Consider the following 18,622-nt stretch of genomic DNA (forward strand, 5'->3'; position numbering starts at 1 on the left):
TAATTGTAACAGTATGGAAATGACAGATGCACTTTGGGCTCTATAGAGCCCCACTGTGGAGGTGTCATAATACCCATAAAACCTAGGGGTCAAACAGGGAAATGGTTCCAGTCATTTTTCCACCATTCTTTTTTTCCCATAGAGAATTTTAGGAACACTTCAAATAAGGGCTGTGTTTTGTGTAGGCTGACACTGGCATGACGTTTTGATAACCATGTATATCTCTCTCGGACAAGGTGACTTTTATCAATATATTTGGCTCTATTTACTCTCAGATTTCGAAAAAACAAATTAGCATCAAAGTAGACATAATGCAAGACTACAAATCCCTGCAAGCTCCTGCACGTCATTTCTAGCTGACACCTTTGCTAACAGGTATTGTGTCAATTTAAATAACATTTCATTTTTGGGGTGTAAATACAGGTGAATATATTGAGCCCCGTGTGGCTCAGTTGGTAGAGCATGGCCCCGTGTGGCTCAGTTGGTAGAGCATGGCGCTTGCAACGCCAGGGTTGTGGGTTCGATTCCCACGGGGGGCCAGTACAAAAACAAAGTATGGATGTATGTACTTGTAAGTCGCTCTGGATAAGAGCGTCTGCTAAATGACTTAAATGTAATGTAAATGTAATTGATAAAAGTCACCTTGTCCTAGAAAGATTTACACGATTTATAAAACGTCACGCCACAGCCCTTATGTTTCTAATATCCCCTATGGAAAAACTGAATGGTGGAAAAACTATTGGAATCATTTCCTTGTTTGACCGCTAGATTTTATGGGTATTATGACTCATACTGTGGTACTCTATTCCATAGCCATGGGAAGTAGAGGTGCTGTAGCACCCCCTGAAAAATCATAATCTGTAGCGTGGGCAAAGAAATTGCACAACCCGACCTCAAACATCTTCCCGCTGCTATGCTCTATTCAATCTGTGCTACAAATGTAAAGGTCATTTCTGATTGAGCAGACATATGCTGTGTTGACCGTGAATGCAGTCTCCGGTAACAATACCTTTAAATTTCAATCACGCTGTAACGCTGAATTTACGGATTGAATATAGCCCAAAATCTAACCGCTATCTTGTTTCGCAGGGTTAATACAAGTCAGAGATAATGTTGGAAGACATGATTGACCAAAACTCTCTTGGAATTAATTCAGGAAAAACCTGTGAAATTCCTCACTTTATCAAACAATGAGCTAAAAACACTTCCAGAAGAAATAGGAGACTTGTACAATGTGGAATTCTTATCTCTTCAAGGAAACAAATGAACTTCAATACCTTCAGCTGTCCACTCCCTGCACATCCTCAAAGTCCTTGACATCAGTAATAATACAATTGTAAGGCTTCCGGAAGAAATCTGTCAGTTGGAGAATACACACATCTCAATTCAAGCAACAACAAACTCAAACACCTGCCATCTGCATTTGGAGATCTCGCCACCTTGAAAATTCTCAATCTAAATGGCAACCGACTTACCGCTCTACCAGAGACTTTTGGATGCTTGAAGAATATCACTGTTTTAAATTTGGAGAAAAACAAGCTGTCATACCTTCCACAGGTTATATGCCAACTCCCTGAACTCTTTGAGCTCAATCTCTCAGGGAACAAGATAGTGAGTTTACCCAAGCGTTTATCCCAGCTGAAAATACTCAAAGTTCTGTCTCTGAATTCCAACAACCTGACAACTCTGCCTTCAGAACTTTTCTGCTTGACTAACATAGAGGAACTGAATCTGTGTAGAAACCAGTTAACATTGATTCCTGATGATGTGGAGAAATTGAAGGGGCTCAGAGTCTTGCAACTTTGTCACAACAAGATAAAGACACTTCCGGAGAAAATAAGCTCATGCTCAAAACTGCTGCATCTCTGCATCACTGGAAACCTACTAACAAAACTTCCCAGGAGTATTGGTGCTTTGGAACATCTCAGAGAGTTACTGGTGAATAAAAATCAGCTAGAAACACTGCCTCGAGGAATCGGCTCTCTAAAAAATCTCTCAGTTCTGGAATGCTCAAGGAATCATTTGGTTAATTTCCCCCTCAACATAAGAAATTGCTCTCTGTTGACCTCAGTGGATCTCAGTTTTAACCACCTCCGCACCTTCCCAATGGGTCTGTGCTCTGGACTTTCTCCATGTCAGCTTGACATAAGTAAAAACATTTTATCGAAGTTACCCCCCAACATTGGTGAAATCCACACCTTGCAATGCCTGAATCTCAGTGAAAACCGATTCACTGACGAATGCCCCAAGCATCTCTACCGACTTCACAGGCTAATCCATTTGGATCTGAGCTACAATTCAATTCAGACCATTCCAGAAGGAATCTCCAGCTTGAAAAGAGTACAAGTGCTCGTACTTCAGGGGAATAGGCTTACTGAGTTCCCTCTTGAGTTGCACCATGTTAGGACAGTACAAGTGCTTGACCTGTCTGATAATCAGATAGGACGAGTTCCATTAGAAATACGAGAACTGAAAGACCTCAACCTTTCCAATAATCAGTCCTTCCTATTTCCTGTGAAAGTGTGTGATCTGAGATCACTTGAAAAGTTGACAATCTGCCACAGAAGAGGCATCAAGGTAAGCTATAGTGAGCATAAATTAAGATAACTTTTTTTTGCACCAACCATTAGAGCTAAAATACAATTCATTAACATTTTGGACAGATATCAGAGCTAAGGTTTTCCTCAAAAGTTTCTCATCATCTGTGTGTCTTCTTGACAGCTAACCACACTGCCAAAGACCTTGTCGAAACTAAGATGTTTGAGAGAACTGGACTTCTGAGACAACGTAGTGCAGCAGATTCCTGAGAGCATCGGAGAGCTGGATCACCTTAGTAAGCTGATAGCTATCAAAAACGTTATTATAGTAATTTAGAAGCCTATTTAGTGTACATTCGAAGGACTTGTTATTATGCGAATCATGCATGTCTCCTCACTGATTTTAAAACAACTCCACAATGCTACTTCCTGTAGGGAATCTTCTCCAGTCTTTACCTCCAGATATGGGCCAGCTCCAGTCTCTGAGGCAGTTGGAGCTGGAGGGGAATCCTCTCACCAGACCTCCTAAGCAGATCTGTGACGGACACCAAATATTCCCCATTGGGACAATACCTCAGCTCTGAAGTCACCTGGAAAATTGGGGATAATACACAAGCATTCCACAGTACATTTCATATTCAAATTGTATTGTTAAGTACTGTATGCTTGGCAAGTGAGGTAATGTTGCAACTTTGTTATTTTGTTATAGAGCACATCTTACAAAAGGCTTTCCGGTCTCTGGCCAATAACTTGCAGGGCGCTGATTTTGATCACTTCTGTGAGAAACTTAAGATACCCACTGAGGAGTTTAAGACCAAAGAGAATAAACGGTATGACTTGAATCATCCAATAAACCTCTAATTTGGCATAGAATTTCAGTGATAGATAGTGTTCCTCAATTTAATTTCAGGGTCCAATTACAATCAAGGAATTGATAGGAAATGTAATCACTCAATTTGATTACTTTGTGTGTGTAGGGCATACCAGAAGGAAAAAACCATGCAGGCCCCGACTCTGTGGAGAGACTTATTCCATTGTGACCAGGAGGCATCTGTCATAGCTGACCAACTTGTGAGGACTCTGGTCTTGGCAGGCCTATACACACTCTCCTCTCAGGTTCAGGGCATCAAGATATATGCCAAAGCCATAAGACTGAATACACTATGCCAAATGTGCTATATGAATAGAGGCGTAGTTCATGGCATTGTGAAGTTGGAAAGTGAGAGGAGTAATTTGTTTTTCATAAATGTACATTTACCAAGTGAATCCATACCAAAGTATTGATTATTGTTTGACCATGAGAATAAATGCAATTGCATATGCATCAACATTGTGTGAAAGTGGTTATTGATGGATTACAAAATCAATTATAATCATTCAAAATCATAACAGTAACCTACACAAACATAGCCTACATCTAGGCATATTGCTTTGTAACGTTCACAGGTATAACAAATTTGATTGCATTTGACACCCCTTTAGTGACTACAGTAGCTACATCTATACCTATTCTACGCTGTATGTAGTTCAACCAATGTGATTCTCCTATTGAGGCATTTCGCTTAACTCGGGCAGTGACATCATATAGCCAGACATCAGTCCAGGTAGTGATAGCCAACCAGAGTGCAGGAAGGCAGCTGCGGAGCGTGGAGTTATTTGAATGACACACAGCGACTAGCAAATTAAATAGCTTTATTTGTCAGGCGGGGGCAAGACTAACTTCACATCTACAGGTAGAGATGCCCAGGAAACAGTAAAATCTGTCACGTATTTTCATTTAGTGCTATAATGACATTGGATGAAACTATGCCTTTGGAATAAAGAGGGATTTTACTGAGCACTGGGGAACACTATTTTCTGCTAATACTGATAGCCTGGGGCCTTCTGGAAAACCGAATTAGATGTTGTAGAAGCGACATCACAACCGGATAACAGATTTGTTGCAAATTCAAGGAGTCTGACGCAGTAGCCTACAATATTTTACAACAATTTGAAAGAAACAACATAAGACGCAACAATGGCTATGCATTTATATCAAGTTAGTAGTATGCTAATAGAAAATACAGTCGGGAAAATGAGTGACAACTTGACATCAGTGGTCCTTGCAGTGTCTGTGATCACCCTAACGTTGGGATATATTTCTAAACTGGTGCTCAAACTGTCACAGTCTTCTTCAGACGAACACAAGGTATGTACATGAAGAATAAATCAATTGAGTTACAGTATATATTACATTATTATGTCTGCTACAGTGAATGTTACAGTATCACGACGCATTCATAGCCGATTGCATATTGTCCAAAATCACAAAATCATTTGACTTGTGTATTTTATTTTTGTAACTAAATTAATGTTTTTATTTTCTCAGAAGTACCCACCATACATACCTTCTAGCATTCCATTTCTGGGTCATGCCATAGCATTTGGGAAAAGTCCCATTGAATTTCTGGAAAATGCATATGAAAAGGTAAGAATACAGTACTGCTGTATGTATACTTAATATATTTTAGTGCTCAAAGTGCTACCTATTTTGTTTACAAAATGTGCAGTAATAAATTGCATTCACTTTCCAATAACTTATTTCATATAATACAGCTTTTGAATCTTTACCTTACTGGTGTATAGTGCCATGTGAAATTGCCCTTTATAGTAGGTGCTAAAACAAGGTTTATTTTCTTTCTCTTCACAGTATGGGCCTGTTGTCAGCTTTACCATGGTGGGCAAAACCTTTACCTACCTTCTGGGTAGTGAGGCAGCCACACTGATGTTTAACAGCAAGAACGAAGATCTCAATGCAGAGGATGTCTATTCCCGATTGACCACGCCAGTTTTTGGTAAAGGGGTTGCCTACGATGTACCTAACCATGTAAGCAAATAAATACTTACGGAGATACTCCCTTTTGCACTCACAAATGTAGAGAGAATGTTACCACACAAAAAGAAGTGTTGACATAGGTTTATGAGATGAAACATAAGACAAACTTATCATAAACTAAGTATTGATTTATCTAATTATGCCGCTCATTTTCTTTTGTAGATCTTCCTGGAACAGAAGAAGATGTTTAAGACAGGACTGAACATCGCCCATTTCAAACAGCACGTTGAAATCATAGAGGAGGAAACGAAGGAGTACTTTTCACGATGGGGAGACAGTGGGGAACAAAGTAAGATGACAGAGCCATTACAATTGGTCTGAGTTTCTACAGTATTCCATGTGGAAAGTAATCCAAATGCCCAGTTCCAAATCGACCCCTAGCCCCTACTGTAGCTACTTCATGTAGACCTAAAAGGATTGAAAAGCCGTAAGCAGAATGACACATTTCCCACTTGGCCTATAAGATGGTAAAGTTAAATTATTAATGCAGTATGCTTATCCTTTCAGACCTATAAGAAGAGCTGACTGGATAGGGACTTGGGTGAAGCACAGTGGACTTTAGATGTCAGCAGTGTTAACTGTTCAGAAAATGAGCCATTCAACATAATTTCCCATCAACAAGTTCTCTAGTAATAACTCATGTTTTCAAAATCAAATCAAAGTTTATTGGTCGCGGACACAGATTTGCAGATGTTATCGCAGGGGCAGCGAAAGCTTGTGTTTCTAGCTCCAACAGTGCAGTAATACCTAAACAATACACCATAATCAATGTGTTGTAACTACTGTAATACAGTTTGAACCTTGCTATCCATTTTAAGATAGTTACTTTTTTATCTGTAAAGGTAGGGTAGCGATGTGACATTTAACAGAGCTACCCCTGACACGAATAGAGAGTAAGAAGCAAATCAAGTCAACATTTGTTGTCATGTATTGTAGCTATTACGTTGCTCAAGAGAGCAGTGATCTCCCATGCACATACACAGACACTTAACGGGTTGCTAATGACTGCAGCCTTTTGCTTCACACTCTTGATAGAATCTGTTTGCAACGTGTCGCTGTTTATGAATACGCCATAACGCTTGTTTACACGCCATAACATTTGAGCTGTAGCGCAGTCAAAGTTATCCAGTCAGCAATTCTGACCTCTGTTCTCTCTCCCTCTCTGTCTCACTCATTCACTATTTCCATCTACCTCCATCTTCTTATCTCTTCCGCTCTCTCTCTTTTACGCCTTCCTATCTCTTCTACTCCTCCCTCCCTCAGACCTGTTTGAGGCCCTGTCGGAGCTGATAATCCTGACGGCCAGTGCCTGTCTGCATGGGAAGGAGATCCGCAGCATGTTGGATGAGAAGGTGGCTCAGCTCTACGCAGACCTGGACGGGGGCTTCAGCCACGCTGCCTGGCTACTGCCCGGCTGGCTGCCCCTGCCCAGTTTCAGGTAAGAGAAAGACTTCATTCATACTGTCCTTTCCTCAACCAAGGGTCAATTCAAACAGTTCCACCTTCAGGTTAGGTTTTTTGTTTGACAGACCAAGCTAGACTGAGTTACCAGAACAGTTGCTGGAAACTATGATTCATGAAACTTTATTCATTGTTCTATCCTCAGGTTAGGGTTTTGGGTGATCGACTGAGTTGAACTTAATTATTACTGTATTCATTCTGTAATAGCAATATGAGAATATCTTATTTCTATAAGGCAGGAAAAAACAGGTTTTGTCATTTTTGTACAGACGAAGGGACAGAGCACACAAGGAGATCAAGAACATCTTCTACAAGGTCACCCAGAAACGCAGAAGCTCTGGAGAGAAAGTGGACGATATGCTGCAGACCCTCATAGATGCCACCTACAAGTAAGACATAAGTGGAACAGATGCCAGTATTAATACATGTGGTACAAGTATATGCTTCCATGCCTCCCAACAGAACTGAAGTGAATGGACATTTGGTTTAAAGGGGTTCTACAACTGTTGTACCATTTCAGACTGATTCAATCCTAACTACTTTTGCCCATTTTAAGAGATGGGCGGCCCCTAAATGATGATGAGATAGCGGGCATGCTGATTGGTCTACTCCTGGCCGGACAGCACACATCTTCCACTACTAGTTCCTGGTTGGGCTTCTTCCTTGGCAAAGATAAGGCCCTACAGGACCGCTGCTATGCTGAACAGAAAACTGCATGTGGAGAAGACTTGCCCCCACTCAACTTTGACCAGGTCAGAATCCATAACTGGCCTATTACCAACTGCACGTAAATGGTCATAGACTACACTACAGCTTTGATGTTGAAAATATTAATTATGTTCTTATACTGCCTTACACGTGTTGACTATATTCACAATCAATTATATTAAATATAGGTACATACATCTTTCTGAATTATTTTGTTGAAACTTATTTAGATCTGTTTATTGACCATATTCTATTTAAACTGGGTAATTTTATATTGTATGTAAGCAACTTCAGTTTAGAACCTTTTTTCTAGACTGCTAAACCACAAGTTCAGCTATTCATTTGGACAGTTTTTATCATTTAAATATTTGACATGGTCTTTACTTACTTGTTCTCTTGTTCATACATCAGCTGAAGGACCTGACTTTGTTGGACCGCTGTTTGAAAGAGACCCTCCGACTCCGTCCACCCATCATGACCATGATGAGAATGGCACGCTCTCCTCAGGTAAGCTCAATATCATTATTGGTTGGGCGGTTAACGAATACCCATGAAGTCATTCCTTCTGTCAAGAGATTTTACAAATCCATTAGAATAGCAGTTAATTGAAAAAAAAACGTTTTAGACACAGAATTTAACAGAGAGAAATGGGAATAATGTAAATTGTCCATATATTTATTTATTTACATTGAAATGGAGCCCCAACCCAGCTAAATGCATGTGTGTACAATAGGTGAGTGAGTGACTATTGACCAACCCTGACCATTTGCTTCAATCCACTCCCAGACTGTAGCAGGCTACACCATCCCAGCTGGCCACCAGGTGTGTGTGTCCCCGACAGTCAACCACCGTCTGCAGGACACCTGGATAGAGAGGATGGAGTTTAGGCCTGACCGCTACCTTAACGACAACCCTGCTGCAGGGGAGAAATTTGCCTATGTGCCCTTTGGTGCAGGTAAGAATATTTAGTCGTTTTTTCATCCCTATTAATAGCATCTTATACGTTAGGTGATCTGCCGTCTTTAAGAGGAAACAGAAGTGTCAGAAGCATGTACACAATGGTAGGGGAAACATCTTTCATGCAGTATGCATTTTGATTTGTAAAATTTTGTCAGTAGGTGGGGCTCTTGCTCAATATATGAACTTTACTCCTATTCCAAGCTGTCTCATGCCACAAAGTTTCAGATTTTACCCTCATTTCCATGAAAAAAAACAAAAACACTGATGTTCACTGCCTTCTAGGCCGTCACCGCTGCATCGGAGAGAACTTTGCCTACGTTCAGATCAAGACCATCTGGTCTACCATGCTGCGCCTTTACGAGTTCAACCTGGTCGATGGTTACTTCCCCACAATCAACTACACAACCATGATCCACACCCCGCACAACCCCGTCATCAGATACAAGAGGAGACAACACTAAGAGACACTGAGCGCAAAACACAGCAGCGAAAAGAGCAAGGCTTTGTCCAAAATGGTTTCCTATTCTATATTGTACTACTTTTGGCCATAGCCTCATAGGGCTGGCTCCCTCATAAGGCTCTGGCCAAAAGTAGTGCACTATATAGGAAATAGGGAGCCATTTCAGATTTGCCCCAACAAACAACCTCACCTTTAACGGTTTTATTTAGAGAACATACATACATACTTGCATTTAGGAACTGTTCAAATTAACGCAGAGTTCTGTCTGAAAATCTAATTCACTTTACTTTTTGACCATGGGGAAACAACTTTTTGTTGCCCCCACCTTATGTTTGCTGTGTTTTTATTTGCTAGAATGTATTGTAAGCCACAGGAGGCTGGTGAGGGGAGGACGGCTCATAGTAATGGCTGGAATGGAGTAGAATGGAATAGTGACAAACACATGGAAACCACTTGTTTGATGTGATACCATTCCACTTGTTCAGTTCCAGCCATTACTATGAGCCCGTCCTCTGATTTAAAGGGACACTAGCCACCACCGATGTAAGCCTAAACTGAATCAGTTTGTTTATTCATCAAAAGCTCATCTTTTGTAGCCTGATCCCAGATATAGTCCAACTACTATAGGATTTGGCTATACAACACAAACAGATCTGGAACCAGGCCTCAGCTTTTGGCCATTCTATTTCAAAATGTCATGGTAAAGCATATAGCTTTCAAGCTTCCACTGTCTGAAAGGTGATATGGAGTCCACTGTGTAGGAGTGACAATACTACTGTAAGAATGAATATTACTGGAGTAAAAAGCACTTAAGCACTGCCTTTTCTAGAGCTATGAGAAATATTAAAACCACTGATCCTTATCCATTGCTTTATAGAGATCAGTGATCAAACCGACCATCACTGACTTTGTATGTACTGTCCATTCATAATTGTACAAAGATAGAGGACCTGGGCTGGGTCAAACAAAGAACAAGGACTTTAAACGGGGAGGGACAACCTGCACTTGCTTAACAAGAGACACATTTTCTGTTGTGTGCCCTAATAAACACGACTTGGCGTATCGAGTGGGAATGTTGGGAGGTCATAGTGTAGTTTGACCAATGTAGTGCCTTGATGGAAAATTATCACTCCATTTTATTTAGATTGATTTTACTATTTGAAGCCTAATTTTGTGAACATTTGAACCTTTTAAATAAAAATTATATCTGAGATGATGCCATGTGAATTCCAGGAGGCGAAATCTCATGTCCAATTTGTCTTCACACCATAATTGCATTGACCGTACATTTCCCCCATACCAGATTCACATTTTAGCTGAAGTTTTATTTTGTTTTACAACAGTTAGAACTAATTACATGTGTACTTGTAAAATCTGATTGTGTGTCAGTGATGCTGAATTGAAAAAACAGTGCGACCACATATTTCAAGTGTTAAAATGCATCTTTAATTAAATTTTTAACAAAATACCCAGAAAATTCAAAGCTCCTACCTTTACAAAAATATGTCTTCTACAAATTGTAGTCTGTCCAAACAACCATTCTAATAAAACACAGTGTAGTGTATATAGATCCTGTAGCAGCCTCCTCAACAGTGAAGTCAAACATTCTCCACGTCAAGAGTTCTCCTAATTCCCGTCTTGGAGAGCTACTGGGCGTGCCAGCCCCGTACTAACAACAATTTCCAATAAATCAACCAATCATGGTCTTCCGTTTAAGAAACCACGGTTACTTTAAATCAGGTGTGTTAGAGCTGGCCCGGAGCAAAGACCTGCAAAGACCTGCACACCCACCCGGTACGAAGCCTGCTCTACATATTCTTCCACCCACACAAAGTAACATACACAGTATAAATTAAGTTAATCAATGTTTTTTGTTTAAATTAGCATTCCACAAATATACATTTAACATGATTGTGTTTATCCACAACAAAGAGGCAGACCAAAGTTTACAAACATAGAAGCTGTTTCAAGTGCTGGCGACAAAAAGCCTGATTATAAGTCCACACACAAAAAATTGTTTTTGGTCCCCACGTAATATATATATATATACTGTACACAGCAGAATGATACAAAATACCAAAGCTCAGCACAAAAAAAGGCAACAGTTTTCTTCAATATTGTATTTACTTCGCCACCATGACCTTTTTATATTTTTATTTATTTATATATTTTGTTTGCCTTCACCTCCCTTATCTCACCTCACTTGCTCATATTGTATATAGACTTATTTTTCACTGTATTATTGACTGTATGTTTGTTTTACTCCATGTGTAACTATGTGTTGTTGTATGTGTCGAACTGCTTTGCTTTATCTTGGCCAGGTCGCAATTGTAAATGAGAACGTGTTCTCAATTTGCCTGCCTTGTTAAATAAAGGTGAAATAAAAAAAATAAAGACAGTTTCAATGTAAATTATAGACTTCTATCTTCTTATTCCAAAGTGCAATTGAGCATATGAAGAAGAACCTAGGAAGGGAAAAATGAAGTTGTTTAGATCCCAAGACTTAACTCTTGACAAGAACATTGGAAGCATCATCTGCACATATTTTGTGGAGTGATTGAATGAGGGCAATTTCTGTTTATGGCATGACATTATTTAACTCTAGATCGTATGAGGTAGTACGGTTGGAAGTGTGTGTGTGTTACCAGATTGCACGCTCCCCAGTCTCCTCTGCAGGGCCTCCAGTCTGGAGATGTAGTCGGTGAGCGCTCGGTCAGGGTCGTAGTTCTGGAGGTGAGAGCAGGTCAGAGGGTCCCCAGCCATGTGGAACCTGTGTTGTGCAGAGGAAAGGGCGGAACTGGGGGAGTCTCGTCCAGTGCGCCCCCTGCTGGCCCCTCTGATTTCCCCGTACACCTCCACACTCCCTGGATGCAGGTAGGGTGAGTCTGTCCTCACCTCGATACCTGAAGAGGAAGAGAAACAGTTCAGTCCTCTGTGTGGTTTTTCTCTCACAAAACCGGATCAATGAGTCAGCAGGACAACTTTGAAAACCAATGAAAAGGTAATTATTAATTTTCTGCTTTTGTTTGAACATGGCACTTTAGAATATTCAGGTTATTTATTTAGGTTAGCTAGCCGTGTGGACCACCTGACCAATCAGCACTTAATTGATTACAAGTGTGTAAGCCTAGGGTAGCCGAGCTTGGTTCTTTACCATTTAACTCAATAACCAGTTCATTCATTCCCAGTTCATTTTCTTTGTGTTGGGGTTAGTGTGAGGGAGTGTGATTTCCATACCTGGTGACTGTCCCAGACCGTTTCTGTTCACGTTGCCAGATGTTATGGACCTCATCCCCGTAGCTTTATGCCATCGCTTGACCAGGAAACGCATTCTGAAAGAACAGAACAGTTTGATTCAAAAAGATGGGATAGAGGACCATTAGAGTACATATATCATAAGTATTAGCTATACCATAGCCTCCTAACAGTTGCAACACCATCCTACCACTTCAGTTCCCATTGTTTACCTGGAGAGGGCGATGGAGACGCGGACAGCCGAGCGGAAGCGCGTCAGCCCTCGGCGGTGCTGCGTCGGGGACTCCAGGCTACAGTCGGAGGGCCGGCCGCCCATGCGAGCAATAAGCGACAGCGTGGCTTCCTCACACTCCTGGAAGCCGCCGAGCAGCAGCAGCAGGTACTTCTTCTGGTAGATGAGGGCCTTGCGGAAACTCTCGGAGCGCAGGTACTTGCCATACATCCTCTGGAGAAGGGGAACAGGAGAGAGAGAGAGAGAAGAGTGTTGTAATAGTGTAAGTGTGAGAGTTAAGTGGGTTTTATAGATGTGCAACAATATATTTGCTATTCAACTCTGACAAAGAGTGGAAAAGTGGTCGATTTGTAAGGAGGTGAGTGTTATGGAGAGATGCAGGGCAGCTTTGAGCTCACCTTCAGTGTGGCGTTGTCTGTGTCCGGTCCGGTCATGTCTCTGAGGGACTCTGTCCGGATCTCTCCCCTGAGTCGGGTCACCTCGGCCTGGGCTAGACGCAGGCCCTTCTCCAGCCGGCTCCTCTCCCTGGTCCAGGACTCGCGCTCCGACGAGAACAGAAGGCTGGCCGCCTCCTGCTGCTTGTCCACGCCACCTCTCCTGCTGGACTGGAGGGAGGGATAGAGGTAGAGAGGAGTGATGTTAGGGTGGTGCAAATTAACGCAATGTCTCCACACATTTTTACTTCTCTGCCATTTCTAGGTACTTCTGCAATCCAGTATTGTACTCTCTGTCCCATCTCTAGAGTCCCACCCTGCCACTGTACCTGTATAGTATTAGACTATTATTGTGCTGATCCCAGACCCGTCACCAGCCCTGAATTGCATTAGATCTAGTATTGTAACTCACGCTGTCCCCTGATCCCAGACCAGCCTGGCGGTAGCGTCGAAGCTCATCTTCCAGGCGGAGGACCTGGTTGCGCAGATCGTTCTTCTCCTCTGTCAGACGGCTGACGAAGCCAGTGAGCTCAGCATTCTGCCTCAGCAGCCGCTCTGTCAGGGAGCTGGACTGGCCTCCCGCCAGCTGGGCGGTGCTCTGTAGACACAGCAGAGAAGAAATGTCAGTACTCAGTAGCCACTGAAATGGAATAGCTTACTCCTATATGTGCAGGTGTTGGGCAGGGGGATACTATTTAAGTCTGACTAAGACCAATGTTTGTTTCCTGTTGGGTTTTCTATGTGGTTTATGTATATAATGTGTGAGCTGTGCTAAGATATTTTTGTAGGACAATAAACAACAATCTAATCTAAGTAGTCTGAAGTGTCATCTCACCTCAGGGACCAAGGGGAGTGCTGGGAACTGCTGCAGCATAGTGATGACCTCATCAATATTGGTCTGCAGCCACGACAGCCCTTCACTGTCCACCTCCGTAGTCAGCCTGTACATACACACATATGGATTCATCCACACAACATCAATCTACACCTGCACATATTGACAGGTTCACCTCAATGAAAAGTTGAACTGATGTATATAACATGTACAAATGTTTTGAGACAAAGTTGTTAAGAAATTGTGAGATACCTGCCAGAGCCCTTGCTGACCATGGTTCGGATCTTGGCTGCGATGAGATGCAGTTTGCCCAAGACCTTGTCTGAGTGTTTTGGGTTATGGTGGGGGGCGAGGTTGCCCCCTGTCCCAGTGACCTCAAGGAGGGAAGGCGCGCTGGATTCGATAGTAAGCATGTCGCCAGGCTTCTGCTGGAACACCCAGTCTCTGGTCCGGTCGGTGGGAATGCCTCGCCACACAGCCTGCTGCTGGCACAGACACGGTACAGATAAGTTTCAGCTCAGAAGACACATAACACAGTAGAGTTTATATAACTTATGACCAACAGACTCTCAAATGGCCATAATTGTGGATTATAATACATTATAATTCTGTTGCTGAGCGTAAAACAGCTCCACCTCCACATTATTACAAAAGTATGTGGACACCTGCTCGGCGAACATCTCAATCCAAAATCATGGGCATTAATATGTAGTTGGTCCCACCTTTGCAGCCCTAGACCATTATTCCGACTTCACCAAACTTTACAGTTGGCACTATGCATTCGGGCAGGTAGCCTTCTCCTGGCATCCGCCAAACCCAGATTAGTCAGATGGTGAAGTGTGATTCATTACTTCAAAGAACGCGTTTCCACTGCCCCAGAGTCCAATGGCGGCGAGCTTTACACCACTCCAGCCGACGCTTGGCATTGCGCATGGTGATCTTAGGCTTGCTTGGCCCATTTCATGAAGCTCCTGACAAACAGTTATTGTGCTGACGTTGCTTCCAGAGGCAGTTTGGAACTCGGTTGTGATTGTTGCAACCGAGGACAGATGATTTTTACACGCTTTCAGCACTCGGCGGTCCCTTCCTGTGAGCTTGTGTGGCTGACCACTTCGTGTTGTTGCTCCTAGACGTTTCCACTTCACAATAACAGCACTTACAGTTGATCGGGGCAGCTCTAGCAGGGCAAATATTCCGAACTGAATTGTTGGAAAAGTGGCATCCTATGATGGTGCCACATTGAAAGTTACTGAGCTTTTCAGTAAGGCCATTCTACTGCCAATGTTTGTATATGGATTGCATGGTGTGTGCTCGATTTTATACACCTGTCAGCAATGGGTGTGGCTGAAATAGCCGAATCAACTAATTTGAAGGGGTGTCCACATAGTTCTGTATATATAGTGTGATTATTTTATCATACATAGCCGGGTTCTAACAACAAGAGCTTAATAAACGCAATATATTGTAGTACCAATAACTAAGAAAATACAATATTCCTATTGGATTTTTCTAGAAAATGCATTTCAATTGTATCATCTGATTCAAAAGCGCTGTATTTGGTTCATTCAAAGTGTATGAATGTAGGATATAGGAATGTGACCCACGTTTTGGTTATCAGGCTGCTGCTGCGTCCCGCTTCCGACCATCTCCCCCCCTCTCATCTCTCCCAGCCGGACCACTTTCTCCTGCAGCCTCTCCTTCTCTTGCTCCAGTCGCTTCCTCTGCTGCACCTCTCTCACCAGCTGCGCCATGGTGTCCCGCGCCTGCTCCCCCAGGCTTTCCAGCTGGCCCCTTGTCTCCCGAAGAGCCTCCTGGTCCTGGCATGACCTCTGAGCTGCCGAGGTCAGCTCCTGCTCCCGTCCCACAGCCTCCAGCTTCTGGGCCTCCACCTCGTCCAACAGACTAACCACCTGAAGAGGGAATAAATAGGAGGTCACAGGATTTCGTGGGAATGCAGAAGTGGAGGTAACTATAGTTACTATAATAGTAATGCCTATGTAATGTCGTCATGACAATTTGAAGAAAGCAGATGCACCATCTGATAAGCCAATAGGGTGGCACAATTTATTAGGGGTGCAGAATCACATGACATAACTGGTCATAATGCCAACCCAATATTTTCACTAGCACTTTCTGTGAATCTCCTGTGTGCAGGGCATTGATAGCAGCCTGGCTGATGCGACCACACAGCTTGAAAGAGCTGTGACTCACTGGTCTGGACAGGAGGCCGTTTGTTAATGCTCAGAAATTGTGCGAACTTGATTGGTTCTCTCAACCAGAAAAAAATCCTGGGGGGTTGAGACTTCTCACTGTTTGGATTTGAAAACACAACAGTTGTAATGGAAGGGGGCGGCGCTCGGGGGCCGTGTGTGGCTGTGGGTGTTTGAGTGAGAAAGACACAGTGAAGAACCAACCGGTAAAGGTACAGCCCCCTTCATTGCATCATAAGACTTACTGTAAGTAAACTAGTGTGAATGTACTTGTGTGTGTGTGTGCATCTGCTTCAGCTACAAACAAACAAACAGCCCACCTGAGCATGCTTCTTGTCCATCTCCCTCCGCAGTCCCTCCAGAAGAGCTTCGGATGACATCGCCCCTCCCACCACTTCATCCTCCCCACTCTCAGCCCCCTTCCTCTCTGGGCTTTCACTCCAGGAGGAGCCGTGCTGGCGGAGCTCCTTCTCTCTCCCCAGGGCGCTACTCAGCTCCTGGGCCCGGGCTCGCTCTGACTCTAGTTGGATGTGGAGCTGTGAGGCCTGGGTCTGCAGCCTGGAGCGCTCCTGTTCGGCCTGGACGGAAAGCTGGGAGTTGGACTGGCGCTCCTGGTCTAGGGCTGAGGTCAGCTGGGCTACGTGACTCTGCTGCTCCTCCAGGGCCAGTTTTAGATCCTGAAGGGAAGGGGTGTAAATACAAAGATAAGTGTGAAAAACACTTGAGTAGACCTACTCCAGTGACTAAGGTGAACACATTAGTAAAACACTGCATTTAAGTCAAATACACTAAAGTGAAGACGTGTGAAATTACACTGGGACACCTGTCTACTACCTTCCCTAAAAACTGTCTTACCTCCAGCTCCTCGCTCTCCAGCTCCTCTTTCTTGTCAGATTTACACTTTTCCTTCTCGAAGGCCCACTGCATCTCTCTGGCCTTCTTCTGTTCGTCGGCCAGTCTGTCCGTCAGGGTGTCCACCTCAGCAGCCTTCTGTGACACCTCCGATCTAGAAACAAAGACACCGGTCTGGATCCATCCAACAGCAACTAGGAAGGTAAACTAGATGTGTATGCAATACAAATGTTGGGAAGGTGAGTGTAAGTCGATGTTTGTTTCTGTATATCTCTAAATAGTCTTACCTGAGAATGTTCTGCTCTTTTATGTGTCAAACTAAGACACTGATGGTGTGTGTTTGTGTGAGCGTGCATTAAAACCTTACCTGACTGTGTCCAGCTCCTTCAGGTGTTTTTGATGGGCCTGGAGCGTGGTCTCCAGCTCTAGTTTGGTCTGGGCCAGCTCTCCCTTCAGCTCCTCCAGCAGAGCCCTGTCAGCCTGCTGCAGTGTGGGGGGCTCCTGAACGCCACACAATCCAGCCTGAGGGGCTCCTCTCTCCCTCTGCTGCTCAACACCAGGCTGAACACTGGGCTGAACACCTAAGTGGGACGAGCAGCCGGACAAAACAACATGCAAGACAGAATCAGCTGCGGTTTCTCCTTTTTATATTCATAATATTGGTTGCATTGAGTTGAATAGCTGTGACCTCATCTAAGACAATTTACTATAGATATTAGTCAATCAAAAAATCAATGAATTTATCCATCCATCCAGCCCCCACACGTTCATCCATCATCCCTATGTGTCCTTACCACCCACCCACACAGCACGAGAAGCAATTGGAGGGCCAGACTACAGACCTTGATTGGATCTGCCAGGCTCCTGGGCTTGGATTTGTTGTAGCTGGGCCCGGAGCTGCCGGACCTCTGTCAGCAAACTGCTTCTGTCTGCAGCCTGCAGCATCCCCATGGCATCCCTGTGATGGGCATCCTGTAGATTTACACACAGACACAGTTTAGCCTTGGAACTTAATAACAATGCATATAACCACCAAGTTTTTCTACGAAGTGAAGAAATAGACCCTAGACTAAAACTGCTCTATATTTTTGTATTACCTGTTGGCTATATCCCACTCTCCAGCTAGCTAATAGGCTAATACCAAAATTAGCAGGTAATGTCTAAGGCTAACCTGAGTGTTAAGTGTTTGTTAGCTACCTGCTCAGCTAGCATGTGCTCTAGCTAGTTGAGGCTAATGCTAAGGTTAGCCAGAAGTTAAGCGAAAGTGTACATAGTTTTTCAGTAACCTGCTCGGCTAGCCTGTGCTCCAGATGGTTGAGGTGGATGACAGTGTCGCTAGTGTCCAGCTGGTCCAGACGGGCATAGAGGGTGCTCTTCAGCACACTCCGCTCCCTCACAAACACCTGCTGCACTGCCCCCAGCAGCTCTCCACGCCAGTCCGCACTACCTGGAGTCTGAACATACACAAGCACATAGACATGCATATTTACAGAAAATGAGGGGGAAAAAGGGTTTCTGAAAGCTTAATTAAGCCTTAAAAGCAGTGTTTCACTTAAGCTGGGGGAGGGGGGTTCTACTAAGCTTTATGGAATTGTTTTAAGAAGGTCATACTAAGGATAATTTTGCTATTTTATTTTAAGACCCCTTGAAGTACCAAAAAAAGTATTTGATGAAAGTATTTATTTGGCCTTACTGCTATTAGCCCAGACAAACGCATTGAATAACAGATTCACTAAACTTCCAAATGAAGTTTGTTCTGAAGTGTCTATCCTAGATCTCAAAGACATAAGAAAGATCAGGAAA

The 18,622-nt window shown here is 43.2% G+C and overlaps 2 protein-coding genes and 1 non-coding gene across 8 annotated transcripts in view; 2 read left to right on the top strand and 1 right to left on the bottom strand.

The window, feature by feature from the left end:
* The first annotated feature begins 464 nt into the window (after positions 1–464).
* Positions 465–540, top strand: trnaa-ugc (transfer RNA alanine (anticodon UGC)). The gene has a single exon. It is a non-coding gene; the product is annotated as a tRNA-Ala (tRNA).
* A 3,683-nt stretch (positions 541–4,223) lies between these two features.
* Positions 4,224–10,237, top strand: LOC129831126 (lanosterol 14-alpha demethylase-like). Its single transcript, XM_055894198.1, has 10 exons — positions 4,224–4,725; positions 4,906–5,004; positions 5,227–5,403; positions 5,575–5,701; positions 6,676–6,850; positions 7,143–7,262; positions 7,430–7,625; positions 7,993–8,088; positions 8,368–8,536; positions 8,824–10,237. Exons 1-10 carry the CDS (start codon positions 4,555–4,557, stop codon positions 9,000–9,002), a joined length of 1,509 nt encoding a protein of 502 aa, XP_055750173.1. The 5' UTR covers positions 4,224–4,554; the 3' UTR covers positions 9,003–10,237.
* Positions 10,238–10,424: 187 nt separating this feature from the next.
* The window catches only part of LOC129831125 (A-kinase anchor protein 9-like), a 118,492-nt gene continuing 110,294 nt past the window's right edge, over positions 10,425–18,622 (bottom strand). For all 6 annotated transcript variants that reach the window (XM_055894196.1, XM_055894194.1, XM_055894195.1 and 3 more), the window contains 14 exons: positions 18,106–18,273; positions 17,662–17,791; positions 17,187–17,400; positions 16,823–16,973; positions 16,288–16,644; positions 15,362–15,667; positions 14,010–14,239; positions 13,758–13,863; positions 13,335–13,520; positions 12,887–13,093; positions 12,469–12,701; positions 12,239–12,333; positions 11,647–11,904; positions 10,425–11,466 (listed from right to left, as the gene is read on the bottom strand). In XM_055894196.1, the coding sequence (XP_055750171.1) occupies positions 11,423–11,466; positions 11,647–11,904; positions 12,239–12,333; positions 12,469–12,701; positions 12,887–13,093; positions 13,335–13,520; positions 13,758–13,863; positions 14,010–14,239; positions 15,362–15,667; positions 16,288–16,644; positions 16,823–16,973; positions 17,187–17,400; positions 17,662–17,791; positions 18,106–18,273 (2,685 nt within the window). In that variant the 3' untranslated portion in view covers positions 10,425–11,422. The remainder of the gene's footprint in view (positions 11,467–11,646; positions 11,905–12,238; positions 12,334–12,468; positions 12,702–12,886; positions 13,094–13,334; positions 13,521–13,757; positions 13,864–14,009; positions 14,240–15,361; positions 15,668–16,287; positions 16,645–16,822; positions 16,974–17,186; positions 17,401–17,661; positions 17,792–18,105; positions 18,274–18,622) is intronic.

This window comes from Salvelinus fontinalis, chromosome 32 (genome assembly GCF_029448725.1).
Source record: "Salvelinus fontinalis isolate EN_2023a chromosome 32, ASM2944872v1, whole genome shotgun sequence".
NCBI classification, from domain to species: Eukaryota; Metazoa; Chordata; class Actinopteri; order Salmoniformes; family Salmonidae; genus Salvelinus; species Salvelinus fontinalis.